Genomic DNA, 18,621 nt, shown 5'->3' with positions numbered 1-18,621 from the left:
GAAAACAGCCACGGGGCAGCAAGGACGTGCCCAGCTCAGTGGCAGGAACTGCTGCCTGCTCCACATGTGTCCCCCTGGGCTGGGGTCCTCCCCAGCCCCGTGGCCATGGGTTTTATGGGATTTCCGTGGCCAGCCACAGCCAGGGAGTGAGTGTGACCTGCTGTCTTGCATCAGCTCCAGCACATGATGAACCAATACACCGAAGGTCCCAGGGAGCCCATTGGGCACGGCTGCCCCGTGGTGAGGGGTGATGGGCACAGGTGAGCTCCTGGCAAAGATGCGGTGCCTGCTGGGTGCTGGCAGGATGGTCTTTCCTCCACAAACTGCCATGCTGAGACCAAAGCTCTGCCTGGGTCCGAGCGGCTGGGATGGGGGCACCCTGGATTAGCACCCCTGGGCATAGGGTCCCTCTGCCCAGCCCCGAGCTCTCAGCCCTGCCCACTCCAGTGCTCGTGCCTGGGGGATGCTGGGAGGGAGCATCCATGGGGTCCAGCGTCCCCAGCTGTGGGGCCCGGGCACAGGGGACAACCCCAGCTCTGGGCTGAGCAGGAGCTGACCACCACCCATTATCCCAGACACCCAGGAGAGCCGCTCCACAAGGCTGCAGCCCCTGGGCACCCCGGCGGTAGCATCGCCCACCGGCTGCAAGGGAGGGGGCTCATGATGCCCTGCTGCATCGATTGCACCCAGCACCAGCGCCAAGCTGGTGTGACACTGGCCGTGCGGTGCCAGCCTTTGTCCCCAGCTGCCACCAGAGGGCAGGGATGGGACACTTGAAGAGCTGGCACAGCCCGGGACAGCGAGCTGGCCCCCCCTGCTCCCCACCCTAATTCCCCCATAAGGTCCTTAGTGTAATCCCCCCAAACAGAGCAGCCTTTCCGCTCTAATTCCCCAAGACTGGGTAGGACAGCACCTGGGGGGCTGCCCTGGAGGCAAGGCCTCAGCCAAAGACCCCCCCAGTCCACCAGGCTTCTCCAGTGCTCACCCCACCAAGCCCTGGCTGTGCCCGGCACCGCGGTGAGATGGGGCACAAGGTTTGCCCCGGTTGCAAATATGGGATAAGCCACGACTGCCGGGATGTGGGGCTGACCCACACAAGCGCTGGCACACACCACAGGACCCCACAGCCAGATCAGTCCCCTGCACAGGCAGCCCCCACCAGCGATGCTGCCTTACGCCAGGCAGGATCCGGCTCTGCCCATACTGGTGACAGAGTTAAACCCCGACCTGGTGGCGCAGGTGGTACCTGGGAGGTGTTCGCTCCATTAATTCTGGCACTTGAGGAGAGCAGGACTGGGAAAAGATTAGTTATTAACCTGGCCAGCACCTCCTGCCCGGTGGGTACCCCTCCCCAGGAGCTTCCAGGGCTCGATCCCACTGCAGGGCCCTTTGCCACGGCCAGAGGGGCCAAGGGGCAGGGGGGCTTGGCTGGCAAGGCCAGTGTTTGGCAGGAGCTCCAGCTCTGCTTGTGGCAGGCCAGGACCGCCACCACCCCCCCTCACCAACCGGTGCTTATTCACTTGGCGAGGGAGGTGGAAATGTGCTGACCGCGTCCGCCGGTGGCGAGGGGCTCCGGTCTGGACAGAACCGGCTGGGGTGGAAAACAGCTCCCCAGCCCCGGCCTGAGCGGCAGCGGGGAGGGCAGTGGGGCCCCCAGGTGCAGCTTTCGCCTTCCCGCGGGGAGCTGCTGTGGCCGGCTGAGTGGGAGCTGCCACGGAGCTGGGGCGCAGTCGGCCGTGCCACTGTGCTGCCGCGCCAGCCGCCTGGCCCTGCAGCTCCATAGGAAAGGTAAGCCTGGAAAATATGCGCCTGGCGTGCCGATGTTTTTGGAGTGAGCCAGCAGGGAAGCCTGGCCCAGGTCCCAGTGCCATGCCAAGCTGCAGCCCAGCCCCTCACCATGGCTGCTGTGCCAGAGGAAATGGCACCATGGGGACCACTGTGGTCCCCAGCCCATCCACGGCACTGGGGAACGGGGAACAGGCTCTGCCCTCGCCAAAAGGGCTGTGCCAGGCACTGACCACCCCGGCACGCACCGGTCCCTTGCAGTCCACAGTTGGTCCCTGCCAGGCAGCCAGCACGTGGTGGCATCACACCCCGCATACCCCACAGCCGCCTCCCTGGTGGGGTGTTTCTGTAGGACCTACAAAAACCCCAGGGGTGCGCAGGAAGGGCTGGAAAGCCAGAAGGGTCCCCACGGGAAAGGGGGTAGGAAATCAAACGCCATGGGGGGGGACGCGAGGGTGAAAGCTGTGCAGCTGCAGGACAGCCTCGGCAGGGCAGACGCCTGGCAGCGGTCCCACGGCGGGTGTGGGGGTGGCGGGGGGCTTGAGCTGAGTCAGCAGCTGGGAAACCCACCGGCCCCACGCGGCGGAAGGAAACAGGCAGCAGGAAGCTGCATGCAGCATGGCCTGGGCTGCGGTCACGGCCAGCCCGGCAGCCAGCCCGCACTCCTGGCACTGCTTACCGCGGCTGAGCCATTCCCAGAGAGCGGGGGCTACTGCCAGGCCCCTGCGAGCCTGAACTCCGGCTCCCTGGGGAAACTGAGGCACAGGAGGCTGCTGCAGAGTCCCCCTGCCCACGCCGCCCTGCTCCAGCACCCATGCGAGGGCACACGCGTGTGCACATGTCTCAGTTGGGAGGGACCATCCTCCCCCGAGAGCCGTCCTGCAGCCCAGCGCTCCACAGGGAGAAGGGCAGGATGGCAGCAGCGGGTGCAGCACCCAGCCCAGACACGCCATCTCCTCGCCGCAGGCTCTGGCAGGTGCCGGTCCTCGTGCCGTGGGTGCTGCCGGCTCCGGCTCTGCCGCCCTTTCTGCTGGGATTGTTTTCATCCCATGCCGGGCTGGGGGAGGACCCGCCAGAGGCACGTTGAACTTTCGTCCGCATCCTTCGCCTTCTTGCTTCACCCTCCCAAAATAGCAGCGCCTGCCTGGAAACCTCCCCGGAGGCTGGCAGGGCCCCGGTCCCCCGGGGCACCCCGACTCTCCCGGGGCATTCCCCTGTACCCGAGCCGCCGGGATGGGTGACTGCAGGGTGCCCCCGCTCAGCTCCAAGGCGCACGGCCACCCCGCCGGGGCAGGGACCACCGACCACCGCCGCGGCTGCCCCGGGCCGCCGGCGGGAAGGGCTCTCTGGGGCCCCGCCGCCCTGCCAAGGGCTCCGGCTTTAGCCGTCAGCTGACATTCCTGCGGGAGGCCCCTCCGGGCTGCGCCTTGGGGCTTCCCGCCGGGAGCCGGTGCTTCCTGCCCCGCTCCCGGCCCCCCGAGGACCTCGCCGGGCTGGATGCCACCGGCCCAGCACCAGGTGGCGGGGGCGAGGCCCCGTGCGGGTGATGCTGCCCCGGCACAGACGGCCCCCCACCCCCCCCGCCGCCATCCCATGTCCCCCGAGGGTCTTTCCCGGTGGCGCCAGCCCCGCAGCGCCGGGCAGCCCCGGCCCCGCTGGGCTGAGACCCCACGGACTCATCGCCGCGATGGCCAGGTGGGCTCCCCTGCCCATCTCACCCCCCGGCTCACGCCCCCACGCCCCCGGGGCAGGGACCCCCGCCCGGCTCGGCGCCCCCCGCCCGTGGCGGGGCAGGTCCCGGCCAGCCCCGGGCGCGCTCCCCGGGCAGAGCCGCACCTCGGGGAGGGGCCGCGCCGGGCCGGGCAGGCGCGCACGGTGCGGCGGGACCGGGGCTCGGCACGGCGGAGCGCGGGGAGCGGCCGGGCACCGGGCGTGGAGCCGGTGAGCGGGGCCGGGGCGGGGGGGGGTGCCGAGCCCCGCAGGGCTGGGGGCCTGGGGAACCTCACGGGAACGGTGCGGGATCCCGGAGCGGGACCCGGAGCCGGCCGCCCCCGCGAGCTCGCCTGGCCGAGGAGTTGGGGGCGGCTCTGGCCAAGTTTGGGGGCCGGCACCGGGCGGGAGCGCCGGAGAACGGGGCCGGGGCCGACCGGGGGGGCGGGGGTCTGGCCGCGGGGGCGGGGGACCGACCGGGGGGCGGGGGGGGGGGGGCAGCCGGAGAGGGCGCGGTGCCACCAGTCCGGTCCGGCCCGCGGGGGCCGGGGGTCCCTGACCCCATCCGGGAGCGGCAGCCCCGGGTGCGGGGCGGGTCTGCGGGGGCAGCCAGGGGTCCCGGCCCGAGGCGCTGCCCCCGCTCCAGCCCGGGGTCACCTTGCCGGAGGTCTCCTGCCGGGATTCCCCCGCCAGCAGCGGGGCTGCAGCTTTCTCGCTGTCTCCTCCTCTTCCCCGTGCCCACCCCGCACTCCCCGGGGCTGCAGGAGGGGGGACAGGGACCCCCGTGCCGTGCCGTGCCGTGCCAGGCTGCGCTGCCTGTGTGCCGGCGGCCGGCAGTGCCGGACACGGGACCTGCGCTGGGTCGGTGCCCGGAGCTGGAGGAAAGAAGTGGGACAGGAGAAGTGGAAAGAGGAACGTGCTGGCACGCAGGGACAAGCCGGGGGGACAGCCTTGTCCCCAGGCGTTACTTCTGCCAGTCTGGCCCGGGCCTGCATTCGGTGTTCCCGAGAAAGCCAGTGGGCACGGGCTGTCTGTTCCCGGCACCGGAGGAAGGGATCGGCACAGCCGCGCTCAGAGAAGTCCCATGTCAGGAGAGAGAGTGCGGGGTGCAGAGGAGGTTGAGCCCCCCTCGGCTGCCTCTGGTCTCCAGGCCAGGAGCCAGCAGGGGACATGTGTCATCCCGGTCCCATCTGGGGCTGCTTTGGGCCACGCTGGGGTGGGCTCAGCTGTGCCAGCGCTCCCCAGGACCCAGCCGCCTGCCCTGGCCCGGTGGGAGTGATGCCCAGTGGGGGCTGTGGGCAGGGATGCTCTGAGCCCTGGCAATGCCACAGTCAGCACCAGGAGCAGAACTGCGGCCCCGATCCCCGCTTCCTAACACTCCCTCTGTCCCGCAGGGTCCCTGGATGCCCCGCTCAGCGCCAGCACTGCGGTGCAGGATGGGTGCTGCAGCGGTGCCGCCAGCAGCTGCCTGCGTGCTGCTGGCCCTGCTCCCCACGGCCAGCGGACAGACCATCCCTCCCTCCGGCTGCGGCAAGGACCTCGCCTCCCTCTACTACAACCTCTGTGACCTCTCGGCAGTCTGGGGCATTGTGCTGGAGGCCGTGGCCAGCCTCGGTGTGGTGACCAGCTTCGTGCTCACCATCGTCCTGGTGGCCAGCCTGCCCTTCGTGCAGGACCCCCAGAAGAAGAGCCTGGTGGCCACGCAGGTCTTCTTTCTTCTGGGCACTTTTGGGCTCTTTTGCCTGACATTCGACTTCATCGTGGGGGCAGATTTCTCCACCTGCACCTCACGCCGCTTCCTCTTCGGCGTCCTCTTTGGCATCTGCTTCTCCTCCCTGCTGGCGCATGCCATGGCCCTCAACTTCTTGGTGCGGAGGAACCGGGGCCCGCGGGGCTGGGTGACGCTGGTGGTGGCCCTGCTCCTCACCTTGGTGGAGGTCATCATCAACACCGAGTGGCTCATCATCACAGTGGCACGGCAGGAGGGTGGCTCCTCCGACCCTTGCCAGCTGGCGGATGCTGACTTCGTCATGGCACTCATCTACGTCATGTTCCTGCTGGTAGCCGCCTTTGGCACCGCCTGGCCAGCCCTCTGTGGCCGCTACAGCCGCTGGCGCAAGCACAGCACCTTCATCCTGGCCACCACCGGCCTCTCCATGGCCATCTGGGTGTCATGGACGACCATGTACCTCTACGGGAACCAGCACGTGGGCAAGAAGCCTGGCTGGGATGACCCCACGCTGGCCGTTGCACTGGTCTCCAACGCCTGTACCTTCCTTCTCCTCTACGTCATCCCCGAGGTGACGCACATGACGCGGCGGGGCCCTGAGCAACCCTTCGAGGATGACACCTACCCCACGCGCGGGGTGGGCTACGAGACCATCCTCAAGGAGCAGAAGTCACAGAGCATGTTTGTGGAGAACAAAGCCTTCTCCATGGACGAGCCCTCCTTTGGTAGGCACCGGGGGCTCCCTGGGGACCCTCTTGGCCCGTGGCGGGGCTGGCAGCGGGCACCGGCACCAGGGCTGGCAGCGGGCGGCGGGTGGCAAGACGTCTGGCCATGACCCACCTGGGATTGACGCCTGCCGTTGTTGTAGCTCCGGAAAACCCGCTGGGCTGGGTCTACCAGTTTGGGCTGAGCTCAGCAGCTGCAGAGGTGCTCCCTCCCTGGCGTGGGGTGCCCACGGCTCCTGGCCCTCCACCCCAGGCAGGCGCTCTGCTCACGAGACCCTACAATAACACAGGGCGGGTGTCAGCTGCCCCCATGGGGACCGACGGGCGGTCGCCAGCCCTGCCCCAGCAAAGGTGTCTGCAGCCCACGGGGCAGGGTGGGTGCTCCCGAGCAGCACCCACGCCACCCTGCCTCCGGAGAGACCCTACAATAACAAAGCCCGGTCAGACAGGGGCTGTGCCAGCAGCAAGGTGATGCAAAGCCTGGGGACATACCTCCTGTCCCCAGGGAAAGGCACAGAGCAGCCGGCTGCTGAGTCAGCTCATTAAACCTGCAAACGAGAACCAGCTCCCTGTGGGGTGGGGGTGGCTCTGTGAGCCCCCCCTGCACCATCCCCATCTCTTTGCAGCCAAGAAGCCGGTGTCCCCATACAGTGGCTACAACGGGCAGCTGCTGACCAGCGTCTACCAGCCCACCGAGATGGCTCTGATGCACAAAGGGCCGGTAAGTGATACCGTGTGGCACTGCGGCCAGCCGGGCTCACTGGTGGTGGCTGCATCCTGCCTGATGGACGGGATGAGGCTGGGGGCCACGGTGTCCCAGGGGCTGCTGTAATGGGGTGCTGGGGAGGGTCACCCCTTCCCTTCCTCCCCTGGGACCCTGCAGGGCTGGGGGTGCTCCCAGTGCCTCTACAGCCCCCTGCGTCTGCCCCTCAGACCGAAGGTCCGTATGACGTGATCCTGCCCCGTGCCTCCACCAGCAGCCCCGCAGCCGGGCAGCAGCAGCTCCACGCTGCGAGCCGAGGACGCCTTCGCGGCACAGGCCCGGCACGGCAGCGCCCAGCGGGATGGCAGGAACTGCCAGGTGGGTTAATGTGCAACGCAGCGGGCACTGAGGTCCAGCCCGTGGCTGGGGGCAAAGTCTGTCTTCACTGCAGTGTCTTGCGTGGGAGGGCAGGGGCAGGGATGGCTCTGCCCAGCACCCTGGAGCCCTGCAGTGAGTCAGGCTGCACCTCCCCACCGGCGCTGGACTGGGTTCTGCCAGCCTGGCTGCAGTCTGGCTGCCACCACCGTGCCATCTCAGCACCATCCTGCTGTGCCCGCAGGTGCAGTCCCCGTACAGCAGGAACCGCTGGTGAAGTCCAGGTGGGATGGCCATGGCCCCTCTGTCCCGCTCCTGAGGTCTCGCCAAGCCTCCTCCTGCCCCGCCACGTGCATCCCACCCCGTCTGGCAGCTGAAGCCGGTTCCTGTGCAGGGAGATGCCTGGATGCGGTCCCGGAGCCACCACTCCTGCCTGCCCGTCCTGCCTGGCTGCGGCACCCGCAAGCTGCCAGTTCTGCCCGGACCCCCACGTCCCTGCCACTGTCCCTGCTGCAAGGACTGGCTCCCACGGGGCCACTCGGAGTCGTCCCCTCACTGCCTTTGTGACGCACAGACACCCCATCCCCCCTGGGCCAGAGACCATCTGCTGCTGGGGATTGGGGGGGGCTCCTGCCCAGGGTTCCCCCCGGTGCGGAGCCCCTGATCCCACGCTGACCCTCACCAGCCCCAGGGACTTCGCAGGCCCTGAGCCAAGCCAGCACCGTCCCACGCAGGGCACAGGGTGACATGAAGCTCTCCCCAGCTCTGACTGCTGCTGTGCCTCAGTTTGCCCCTTGCTGGGGTATGGGGGGGCTGCTCGGGGTCCAGGGGATCCGTGCCTTGCTGGAGCTGGGGATCTGGCCCCCCATGGCTCCAGCCGCCTTCTCGGTGCCTTCCCCCTCCACGGCTCGGGGATCCCTCCCAGGGAGCAGGGAGGAAGCTGGGGCCCCTCACCCTCCTCGTGGCTTTCTCTGTTGTTTTTCCTTTCCCCCCCTTTTTTTTCAGGTCAGCCCCCAATAAACGCGGTTTTTCCTACATGGTGCTGTAGCAGGCAGCCCACGATGGGGAGCAGGTACCCAGCCACGCCGCCGGCTGCTCCACCATCCCTGACCCCACCACAGCCCAAGGCTTGTGCTGCAGTGCCAGTGGGCTCAGCCCCCACGTCCTGGGGGCAATGGGGAGCAAGGGAGGGGGCTGAGGGCAGGGCCCTCGACGCCCCCCAGCCCTGCTCTCCGTCGCCCTGCGGCACCATGTGCTGGGGCCAGGTAGGCAGATGGGGCGGCTGGGCCGGGAGCTGGCGGGCTCGGCAGGGCAGGCAGATGGGCTGCCTGGCGGGGAATGGCACGGCCCGGAGGACATGCCAAGGTCGGGGGGCGGTTTCTCCTGCTCAGATTGCCTTTCCCCTCCATAGCGATTTCTCCTGCCAGGCAGGAAGCCTGCGGCTGTGGCCAGCAGTACCATGAATTATTCAGGGACTGAAATGGCTTCGTGGGGGCAGATGGGTGACCCGGTCTCCTTGAGCTGGAGCCGGGCTGGCGGGCAGCGGGGCTGCCCATGGCTGCAGGCACGAGCGCCTCGCACTGCCACGGTGCCCACACAAGGGATGCACCAGCCAGAGCCTGGCACACACCATGTCCCAGCCATGCCCTTGCTGGCTGGCACGTGCCAGTGCTCCAGGCTGTGGGGACACAGCAGCCGCAAAGGCTGGGGAGGGCCGCAGGAGCTGGCCGTTGGCAGCAGGAGCTGGCCGTGCCCCCTGGGGCTGTGCTGTGTCACCCGTGTTTACCTGGCACCAGCTGCCAGTGGAGACGTCTCCAAGCAGCACCACTCAAAGATCCCCAGGGCTGCTGCCACCACAGTGTGCCCTCCTCCTGGGCACTGGCACCACATGGTATGGTGGGGCCCAAGTGTGTGCCCCGCCCCCCGCCCCCACCCCCCCCCCCGCCAAGGTACATCCACCTGCCAGCCTGGCTGAGCTGGGGTGCACAGCATCCCCAGGCACGGTGTGGCAGAGCCCTGCCTTCCCAGCGTGCAAGGAAGGAGGTGACAGCCCTGGGGACATCAGAGTCACCTGAAAAACAAGGTACAAAGCCCTTGTCCCCATTTGGCTCTGGCAGGGGACACCAGAGGGGTGCCGGTGGCTCTGCTCCCCGTGCCCAGCCCCTCCGGAAGGCTGGGATCCCACCGGCTGCCGTCAGCACTGGCCACAGAGCCAGGGCCGGCCCCACTCCAACAGGCAACGCTTTGTGCAGGCGCTCAGGCACGGGGCGGAGAACAGCGCTGCCTTTGTCCCATCCAGGTGAAGCTGCCACGCCAGCCCTGTGGGCAGACATGGGCTGTGCTGGCAGCAGCCCCCCAGACCTGTCCCCGAGGGCCGGGAGCTGGGGGGGCTGTAAGCCTTGGTGGGGTATGTCTGGATGGCATGGGGCCTCGCAGTGTGCCGTATGGCACAGAGCTGGTGCGGTGCAGCGGTGGGGCCATGGCAGCATCCCTGGCAGCAGGGAGGACACTGCGGTCACAGTGACCCAGAGAGTCTGCCAGGGACAGGCAGGGACTTGGGCAGTGCCAGGATGGGTGGTGATGCTGAGGGCAGGGGACGAGTGTGGCTGCAGACCAAGGTCTCACACAGTGTCCCAAGTGGTGACAATGGAGGAAAAGTGACACCGTGCAAGTGAGTCCTGGGGGACACTCCATGTCCCCGGGGCTTGCCTCACTCTCCTCCAACCGGGGAGTCAGGGTGGGAGCCAGGGGGTTCACGGTCAGGCACTGGGGTCTTCCTCAAGGCTGAGCAATAAGGGTCCTGCCCCTAACCAAAGCCCTGCCAGGGCCCCCACAGCGGAGTGATGGTGACATGCCCGCTGCGGGCCAGGACTGCCATCTGCCGGCACACCACCGGCACACGCCGGCACAGCCGGTGTCCCTTCCGCGGGAAGGAAGCCAGGCAGGCTGGGGAGGCACAGACGCGCTCACACCAACGCTCAGCGGCACTTTTACTACAAATAGTTCCATGGCACCACAGCGGTCCCAGCTCCGGAGCTGAGCCCTGGGGGGTGCCCCGAGCCGAGGTGCGGGGGCCGTGGGGAGCCCCAGGGCTCAGCAACAGAAGAGCAGCATCAGGACAACTGTCCCGCTCAAGTCCTGGGGTCCCGTGCTGCCTGTACGCCCTTGTTGGGACCAGAAACCCAGCTCCTCCAGGCTGGACTCAGCTGGGGACTCTGCATTTGGCCCAGGCGCTGCCCTGCGCCGCTTCCCGCTGCTTCTGTTTGCGCCTCTGGATGTCCCTGTAGGCCTGGATGACACGTGCTCTTTCCTCCTCCACGATGCGACGGCGAGCCATTGACATTGGCACTGCTGGTGACACTGGGGACGTCTGGCTCTGGCCCAGGCGAGACGTCAGGAGGAGCTGCTTCTGTCCAGCCTGTGGGCAGAGACGGGACATGCCAGGGAGCATGAAGAGTGATAAAGCCAGGATCAGGCTCCAAGGAACTGTCACCAGGAGGCCGAGGCCACCACTGCGCTTCCAGGCCTGATTTCCAGCCCAAGGGAGGTGAGGTGACCCAGGTCCAGCCCAGACCTCTAGGTACCCGAGGGTGTTGCCGAGGGGCAGGAGGCATCACCCACCACAGCTCACCTTCTCTGTGGGGCCCCGGCCCCTGGGCCGCGAGGTGATCGTGGGCGGCTGCGTAACCACTTCACCAAATGCCACCTTGTCTGAGAAACAGGCGCAGGCATCAGCAGGAGCTCATTGGGACACGCCACTCCAGCTCACCCCCCAGCTCTCCACATGCTGCTGGGGCAGGGGGTCACCCTAGCCACCCCGCTGTGCAAGACCCACCTTGGAACAGTCTCTTCTCCAGCATGGCCTCTTTCTTCTCCTCCTTCTTCTTCCGAGCTTTTTCCAGCTTCTTATTCTGAAATCTGAAGAGCTGCATTATGGCCAGCACTCATGACTGGACAGAGAGCAAGTAAGCGAGTTCCTGCCCCATGGTATCCCCCCAAAACCTGGGGTCCCACATCTCTCCCATCAGCTCCAGCCCAGCAGGAGGGTGAAGCAGGCCTGTGGCTCTGGTACCAGTGACTCAGCCCCCTGGAGGGTAGCCCCACAGCCCTAGTCGCTGCTGGATGCTGGACCTGCACTGCAACACCAGCAAAGCACCCACCCCGCACCCAGAATCAGGCCGGGCCACAGGCCTGGGCTGACCCAGTCCAGCCCCAGCAGCTGCGGTGGCCTTGCTCTCACTCTTTCTTTCTCTTGGACTTCTGCGGTGCCATTCCCTCCTTCTCAGGCTCCCGCTGCAGCTGGTTCTTCGTGAGGAAGAGGACACGCTGCACCTCCTGCTCCATGCGGCAGATATAGGAGTGCTCTGACTCCCCCTTTCCTCTCCTGAACTTGGGTACGGGGATGTCTCCCGGGGCCTTGGGGCCCTCTGACTTGGGCTGCTTCTTCTTCTCTAGGAAAGACAGGTGACATTGCTGCAGCAGTGACCATCCGGGGGTTCCCTCCCCCTGGCAGGGCAGGAACGGGACATCACCGGGGAGAAGAGGATGCCCCACTGCAGGATCCGGCTGCCTCCAGCTGCACTGCAGTGCCACGGGCTCCTCGGGCAGGCCCCGGGCACCCCCGCTGGGGCCAGCTCTTCATCCCACCTGCCGCTGGCCTCTTCTCACGGCTGGGATGCTTCATGGCCTCACGGCTCCTGATGAGCTCCCGCAGGCGGAAGGGGATCTCCTGCTCGTCGGGGTGCTTGGGCTTCAAGTTGTCCATCTTCCTCTCCTTCCTGGGAGAGAAGGAGCACGGTGTGCGGCCTGCCCTGAACCACCAAGACCGGGGCACGAAGGGCCACGGGGACACAGGCACGGCAGGGTACCGGGGGAGCTGGACCTGGCGAGGCACCAGCAGACCCGGCGGGCCATCGGGACCTGCGCACAGGGGGCCATCGGGACCCAGCCCCTGGAAGCCAGGCCCACGCCAGAGCCCAGCCGGGCACCGAGACCCCGCGTGGGTCCAGGCCCCGAACCGGGAGCCAGTCAGGCCCGACCCGACCGGATCCCCCGGACACTGACCTACCGCGTTGCGGGGCGCTCGGCCCCGCTGCCGGTCCCTGATCCGATCTCGATCCCTGCCTCTGTCTCTGCCTCGGTCCCGGTCCTGATCCCGATCCAAGTCCCGGTCCCCGTCGTCCCGGTCCCGGTCCCCGCCGCAGCCCCGGACCCCGGCCCATGGCTCCGCCGGTCCCCACGCGGCTGCCCCGCCGCCACTTCCGGCTTCCCTCCGACTGGCGTCGCCCCGGCCCCGCCCCCTGCTCATTATTGGCTCCCCAGCGGCCGAGCCCTCGCCGGCCGGCCACGCCGGGCTGCCATTGGCCGGGAGAGCTGCCGCTCGGGCGGGGCCGGGGCGGGACCAGGGCGGGGCGGCCGGATGTTGCTGCGGGGGGCCCGCGGCCTGGCGGGAGCGCGCCGGGCGGTAACGGGGGGGCGTACGGGGTGCTGGGGGGCTGAAGGGGGTGCTGGCGATGGGGGCGGTAAAGGAGTGGTGGGGATGGGGGGCTGAGGCGGGGGTAAGGGGGTGCTGGAATGGGGGAGTAGAGGGGTGCTAGGGATGAGGGGCTGAACGAGGGGGACAAGGGGGGTGCTGGGGATGGGGGGGAGTGAGTAGGGGGGTGAGGGGTGCTGGGGTTGAGATGAAGGGGTGCTGAGGGTGGGGGACACAAGGGGGTGCTGGGGATGGAGGGCTGAGTGGGGGAAAAGGAAGTGCTGGGGATGGGGGAGAGCCCGGGGGGGGACAAGGGGGTGCTGGGGGTGAGGGGCTGAGAGGGGGAGAAGGGGAGTGCTGGGATGGGGAGGAGCTGGGGGAGGATGGGGATGCTGGGATGGGGGGCCAGGGGGTGCTGCTGGGGCTGTGTGAGCTGCTGGGGGGGTGATGGTGGTGGGATGAGGGGGGCGCACTGGGAGCAGGGTGCTGTGGGGTGGGTGGGGGTCCTTTGGCCAGGCTGAGGGGGGGGTACAGCCCCCTGCGTTTCTGCCAGGCTGACGTCAGCGCGGGGTTGGGGTTCTCAGGAGCCCCTGGATGGTGCCGGCAACCCCAGGGGGCTGCTCAGGGAAGGGACCCCGCACCCCGACCCCACCACCATCTCCAGCCTTCGGAAACTTTCGGACACCCCAGAAGAGACCAACGGCACCTCAGATACCCTGGGGAGCGACGGTGAGACGGGTACCCCCCAGAGCGAGGGGACGGTCCCTCCTGCTGCCCCCCCAATCCCACCACCACCCACACACTGCTGTGGCACCGGCTGCCCCAACTGCGTCTGGGTTGGGTACGTAGAGGAGCTGCTGGAGCGGTACCAGGACGGCGGGGCACAGGCTTTGGCAGCCGTGGAGGAGCACGTGGAGGATGAGAACATTAAAATGATCCTCAAGATGGAGATCAAGCTGCGCATGAAGGACTGATCCTCCCCTGGTCCCCAAAAACCAGCAGGTGACACCCCACAGGAGCCTCTGCTCCAAGCTGGGTGGTGGGATCCGGACTCAGATTATTTAAAGTATTTAATTTGTGTGTATTGAGCTCTGGGGGTGATGGGCTGGTGCTGCTCTGAGCCCCCCCGGGGGCCTGTCCAGCATCGAGCAGGGGGTCCCAGATGTGCTTCGGTACAGGTGGTGCTGAGGTCACATCTCGCCACATCTACAGGGAACCTGCCCCGGGGACAGGCAGCAGTTCGCGTCTCTCTTGAGCCCCAGATTTCCCAGCATGTGCTGTGCTCCCCCAGAATGGAAAATCCCTGCCAAGGGCAGGCTGGCACATCCCCCCCACACCCAGCCCTCCCCGTGCCGCTGCTCTTGCATTGTCCTTGCCCTCCCCAGCTTGGATTTTAAGCACCTTCTGAAGCTTGGCCATGACCTGGTGATTGAGGAGGGCTGGGTGCCACACCGGACACCCTCCTACCGGCACCTTAAGCCTCTTAGGGGCTTCTCTGCGTGAAGGGCTTGCAGGGTGGGCACCGGGGCTGCTGGCCCCTGCCCCGGGCAGGAGGTGCAGGTAGCGTGCAGCTGAGAGCACGTGGGGCCTGGCAGTGGCACCATCCCCAGCTCCGGCACCAAGGTCACAACCCACCAAGCTGTTCTTCACGGTGGCGTTTCTTCCTCCATTGCCTTTGCCTCCATCCTGCTCGGCTGTGCTGGGGAACTCACGGGCTCCCGGCCATGGGGACCCCCCCATACCCTCCTGGCATGGGCTCCCCAGGGAGCCACAAACCGTCCAGCAACACTCGCTAACGAAGCCCAAACTGGAAGCGGCAATTAAGACAAGGGCCCTGCGTTTTGCTGGAGAAGTAGCTGGTTCTGCCAGCTTCGTAGAAAACGCTCCCTCATCCCTCTAATCCTACTTGTTGGCATCCAACTAATTGCAATTAGTGGCAGGGGCTGAAGTTCAATTAAAGCGTACTGAGATTATTCCTTTTTGTAATTGCTTTAGTGCTGGGATTAAGGGAAGCTTTGGTGTGATATCATCCCACGGAGAGTAGGGCTGCTGGGCTGCTCAGCCCCAATTCTGCCAGGTTTTGGCTCAGGCTTCTCCCCATGGTGGCACCAGCAGGGACGATGTTCAGGGGGCCAGCCCAGGGCAGCCCCCCATGCTCAGGTGACCCCTGGCAGCAGTACCCAGCAGCTGTCGGGGCTGGACGGTGCTCAGCACCAAGCACAGGCTGGAAGTCCAGTGTGTCCTGGTGTTTTCCCATTATTTCCAAGCACAGCCTGCCCACAGTGCTGCCTTGCCCTGTTGGGGTCAACCCATGAAGGGTGTTTGGTTCCTGTTCATGCATCCTCACAGCAAGCTGGTCCTGGGGAGGCTGGGGGTCCCATCCCTGCCCCTGGGATCAAGGGGCACTGGGGTGATCTCTCAGGGAGCAGGAGGTCCCCCCTAGGAGAGACACCTTGGTGATTTGGGGAGGCAGGGTCTCCCCACAGGTGATTTGCTGCCCATCCTCCCACCATCAGTCCCAGCGTCACTAATCCAGACACCCCCTCCCCACCAGGGCAGAGTAGGAGGGCGAGGACACCGGATTACCCCTTTGAAAAGAAGGGACATAAATAATCCTATTACCCCAAAGCAGGATAAATCTGCCCTCCCCTAAAAGCCACCCAGAGCGCCTATAGGACGTGCGCTGGCAGGAGCCAGACGGAAGATCTCCTGCGGAGCAGCGCTGGCCTCAGGGACTGCGGCGGTTGCGTAAGTTGGGGGCTCTGCTCCGTGCACAGAACCGGACCCGGTGCCAGTGTCACCGGGCAGGGCACTGCTTTGCTCCAGGCAGGAGCCTGCTGTTGCTTCCTACTCCTGCAGCCGGGAGCAGCACCTCTGGCATCTCCCTGGGCTGGATCCCTTCTCCCCTGGGGTCAGGCTGAGCTGCTGGGCTCCGCAGTGGGGCTGAGCACCCTTGCACCGATGCCGGAGTCGCATCCTGTGCTGCAAAACTCCCGCACCTGGCCCATGGCATGGCTGTGTGTTCAGAGGCGGCACAACCACAGCAGGATGGATCCCGTGTGATGTCCACCTTGGCTGTCACCCTGCGCTCCCCCTGCTGCCACAGCCACCTGCATCCTAGCATGGGTCCCAAGGGATCCGCAGCCCAGCATCCCCAAAACCCATCCCGCTGCAAACAAGCCCCAGGGGACGCCGTGCTCCCATGCCTGCACTGATAGCAACCCACCATGGCACGCAGCTCAGCACAGAGCCTGGGGTGAGCGGTGGGGGGGGCTCCCGGCAGCAGGCCCCCCGGGTGTCATATCCAGGCTGGGGCAGGGGGCAAGGGCTGGAGGAACTGCCACAAGGGGAGGCAGCAGCTCTGCTGACCCCAGGGATGCACTTCCCTGCTTTTGGGGTAAGGGGATTAGCGGGCTCTGAGCTGGGCTAAGTCAAGGTTGCAGGGAGGGGGTCTCTCCTCCAGGGCAGCCTGGAAAGCTGATCAGCCAAGGGCAGGACAGGGTGGGAATGGGGGCACAGGGTGCCTGGAGGTGGTAGGAGAAGAGGGTCCCCCACATCTGCCCTCCATCAGGTGTGAGAAGCCGTCCTGCGCCAGCACCAGACCTGCTGGGACACCCCCGCCGCGGGGCAGGCGGCCAGCCCCGGCACAGCCATGAGCCTGGAGGTCTCCAAGCCAGAGGTTAAATCAGCCACCAGAGTGACCGGGGGACCCGCCACCCCCCGGAAGGGACCGACCAAATTCAAGCAGAGGCAGACAAGGCAGTTCAAAAGCAAGCCCCCCAAAAAGGGGGTGCAGGGGTGAGTGGGGCTAAGCCCTGGGACCTGCGGTGGTGGGGATACAGCTGTATGTGTCAGCCTGGGGTGGGTAGGGGCTGGTCAGGGGGCTAAGGCTCACTCTCTCCTTGCAGGTTTGGTGATGACATCCCGGGCATGGAGGGGCTGGGAACAGGTATGGTGGTCCTGTCCCCCCTTTGCAGCAGGGGGGAGTGGGGCTTGCTGCAGGCACAGCCGCCTGCGGCCAGGCTGGGGAGTCCTGCTGACACAGCTTCTCTCCTCTCCCCAGACATCACCGTCATCTGTCCCTGGGAAGCCTTCAGCCACCTGGAGCTGCACGAGCTGGCTCAGTATGGCATCATCTAGGTAGGCCGTGGCCACCGCCACCCGCCCACCCCGCATCATGGCGTAGGTAGAAGCCGCCCCATCCACGCAGTGGGGCTTAGCCTGGAGAAATGCTCATTAAAACCCAGAACAAGCGCAAGAGCCTGGTGTCGTGGTGTGGGGCTGGCAGAGGTGTGGATGGAAGGCATCTCCCCGAGGCACGGGATGGATGGGACATGGGGGGCTCAGCTTTCCGATGAGATTTATTTTGGGCTGGGTCAGTCCCCTGCATGTCTCCGTTCCCATGGTGTCCCCCACCCCGGGTGGCAACCAGCACAACACACCTCAACCGTGTGCCCCAATGGGCATGATGTCTCCAAGCACCCTCAGCGCCATGAGCACACCAGTGGCCTCGACCAGCACCAGCACAGCTGCGCCAGCCACGATGCCGCCCGCCTGGGTGTGAAGCCAGGCGCTGAGCTGTGCCACGCAGCCCCCCAGGTGCACGATGGTGCTGGCCGCCATGTCGCCCAGGCGCAGGACCCCAAAGGCGCACTGGGTGTTGGCGAGGGTACCATTCTGCCAGGGGTCCAAGCAGCAGGAGGCAGGGACGCTGCACGCCTGCACTCCCGGGGCACTGCAGTTGAAGTACCTGCGGGGACGGACAAGGAGAGCTGCTGGGTCCACGCACCTTCCCAGTGTACCCCCCAGCAACACCCCACCCCCCCCATACCCCAACTCACGGGTTGGTCTCCCAGTCGCGGTAGGAGCTGAGGCCGCAGCACCGCAGGCTCCGTTGCACCTCATCCACCAGGAACCGCAGGTCAGGCTCCTCCTGGTAGCGCAGGAGGCAGAGCAGCAGGGTGTCCCGCATGGCGTCGCGCAGCCGGTGCCGTGCCGCTACCAGCAGCAGCCCCCCCAGCACCTCCAGCGCGGCGAAGGTGAGCACGGCGCCCACGAAGAAGCGCAGCAGGCAGGGGCTGGAGCGGAGGGCGCCCAGGCAGCCGGCCAGCGAGACGGTGCTGGACCCCAGCCCCACCAGCACAAAGAGCAGCATGGGGTCGGAGCCCAGGGGGGCCAGGCGCTCCCCCTCCAGCGAGCCCTTGGCCAGCAGCCCCCACGCTCCCACGGCCAGGGCCAGCAGGCCCAGCAGGAGGAAGAGCAGGTTCCAGAGGAAGGCCAGGTACCGCACGCACTGGCTGAAGGGACTCAGCTTGGGGGGGGCCGGAGCACCACAGCGCAGGGGTCCTGCTCGCCTGCGGCCAGGTCCGTGTCCCCGGCCAGTGAGTGGTCATCCTCATCGGAGGAGGAGGAGGGCAGCCGCACCAGCCTGGACCCCTGCACCGACAACCAGCCGCTTGCAGCCAGCAGGGCAGCCCCAGCAGCCCCCCAGTGCCCCCTCACCAATGTACCCCCATCCCACAGCCAGAGGCTGTCACAAGCTCCTGGAGCCCCCAGGTCCCCCCTTCGGAAGAGCCCCCTGTGCCAGGTGCCCCCCACCCACGCAGTGACCCCTCCTGCCACCGAGATCCCAGGGTCTGAGCAGGCAGGGAGCGGGTGGGTACTCCCCCAGAGACCCTGCCCCTAACGGGGGGACCCCCGGATTCATCTGTATGGAGACCCCCAGAGCTGCGGGTGCTGCAGCATGGACCCAGCACCCCGGGACCCTGCACCTCGGCCCCGGGGTGCACGTGGCAGGGGCGCGGGCTGAGAGTCCCTGGGGGGTCCCGCCGTTACCTGGGGCAGCAGGTGGGCGCTCTCCCCGCCGCGGGGCCGGAGCAGCCACGCCGCGCTCCACGCCATGGCGGGGCCGGGCCGGTCACACCGCTGTCATGTGAGGGGCCGCGCGCGGCCAGCGCTTAAATAGTGCCGCGGCTGCGCCCCCGCCCCGGTCCCGGTCCCGGTCCCGGCCCCCGGGCCAGCAGGGGAACAGTCCCCGGCGGAGCCCGCATCCCGCCACCCGGCCCCGGGACCCCCGCCCCGAGGCTTCCGTGCGTGGGGAGAAGGGGCACCGAGGGACCCC

General features: G+C 67.2%; 5 protein-coding genes across 6 annotated transcripts; 3 read left to right on the top strand and 2 right to left on the bottom strand.

Moving 5' to 3' along the window:
• The first annotated feature begins 950 nt into the window (after nt 1–950).
• GPRC5C (G protein-coupled receptor class C group 5 member C) lies at nt 951–7,447 on the top strand. Its single transcript, XM_056326552.1, is given in 6 exon segments — nt 951–3,480; nt 4,890–5,949; nt 6,576–6,670; nt 6,883–6,930; nt 6,932–7,030; nt 7,272–7,447. Coding segments are annotated over 6 exon segments (1,533 nt in total). The 5' UTR covers nt 951–3,282; the 3' UTR covers nt 7,305–7,447.
• Nucleotides 7,448–10,004: 2,557 nt separating this feature from the next.
• CCDC137 (coiled-coil domain containing 137) lies at nt 10,005–12,313 on the bottom strand. The gene is made up of 6 exons (XM_056326686.1): nt 12,092–12,313; nt 11,675–11,805; nt 11,268–11,478; nt 10,863–10,945; nt 10,659–10,738; nt 10,005–10,445 (listed from the first exon to the last, which is right to left on the bottom strand). Exons 1-6 carry the CDS (start codon nt 12,247–12,249, stop codon nt 10,230–10,232), a joined length of 879 nt encoding a protein of 292 aa, XP_056182661.1. The 5' UTR covers nt 12,250–12,313; the 3' UTR covers nt 10,005–10,229.
• Nucleotides 12,314–12,422: 109 nt separating this feature from the next.
• OXLD1 (oxidoreductase like domain containing 1) lies at nt 12,423–15,076 on the top strand. 2 transcript variants are annotated; one of them, XM_056322845.1, is made up of 3 exons: nt 12,423–12,491; nt 13,085–13,502; nt 15,055–15,076. In XM_056322845.1, the coding sequence occupies exons 1-2, from the start codon at nt 12,447–12,449 to the stop codon at nt 13,472–13,474; spliced, it is 435 nt and encodes a 144-aa protein (XP_056178820.1). In that variant the 5' UTR covers nt 12,423–12,446; the 3' UTR covers nt 13,475–13,502; nt 15,055–15,076. The 2 variants fall into 2 exon arrangements, with proteins under 2 accessions (XP_056178820.1, XP_056178812.1); XM_056322837.1 differs by lacking the exon at nt 15,055–15,076 and having other exon boundaries at nt 13,085–14,473.
• Nucleotides 15,077–15,129: 53 nt separating this feature from the next.
• Nucleotides 15,130–16,760, top strand: PDE6G (phosphodiesterase 6G). The gene is made up of 4 exons (XM_056322857.1): nt 15,130–15,248; nt 16,072–16,298; nt 16,409–16,449; nt 16,564–16,760. The coding sequence occupies exons 2-4, from the start codon at nt 16,153–16,155 to the stop codon at nt 16,638–16,640; spliced, it is 264 nt and encodes an 87-aa protein (XP_056178832.1). The 5' UTR covers nt 15,130–15,248; nt 16,072–16,152; the 3' UTR covers nt 16,641–16,760.
• Nucleotides 16,761–16,843: 83 nt separating this feature from the next.
• TSPAN10 (tetraspanin 10) lies at nt 16,844–18,401 on the bottom strand. Its single transcript, XM_056347286.1, has 3 exons — nt 18,336–18,401; nt 17,342–17,889; nt 16,844–17,250 (listed from the first exon to the last, which is right to left on the bottom strand). The coding sequence occupies exons 1-3, from the start codon at nt 18,399–18,401 to the stop codon at nt 16,944–16,946; spliced, it is 921 nt and encodes a 306-aa protein (XP_056203261.1). The 3' UTR covers nt 16,844–16,943.
• Nucleotides 18,402–18,621: the final 220 nt, after the last annotated feature.

This window comes from Falco biarmicus, chromosome 1 (assembly GCF_023638135.1).
Source record: "Falco biarmicus isolate bFalBia1 chromosome 1, bFalBia1.pri, whole genome shotgun sequence".
In the NCBI taxonomy this organism is placed as follows: Eukaryota; Metazoa; Chordata; class Aves; order Falconiformes; family Falconidae; genus Falco; species Falco biarmicus.
This window is presented reverse-complemented; position numbering and strand designations above follow the sequence as displayed.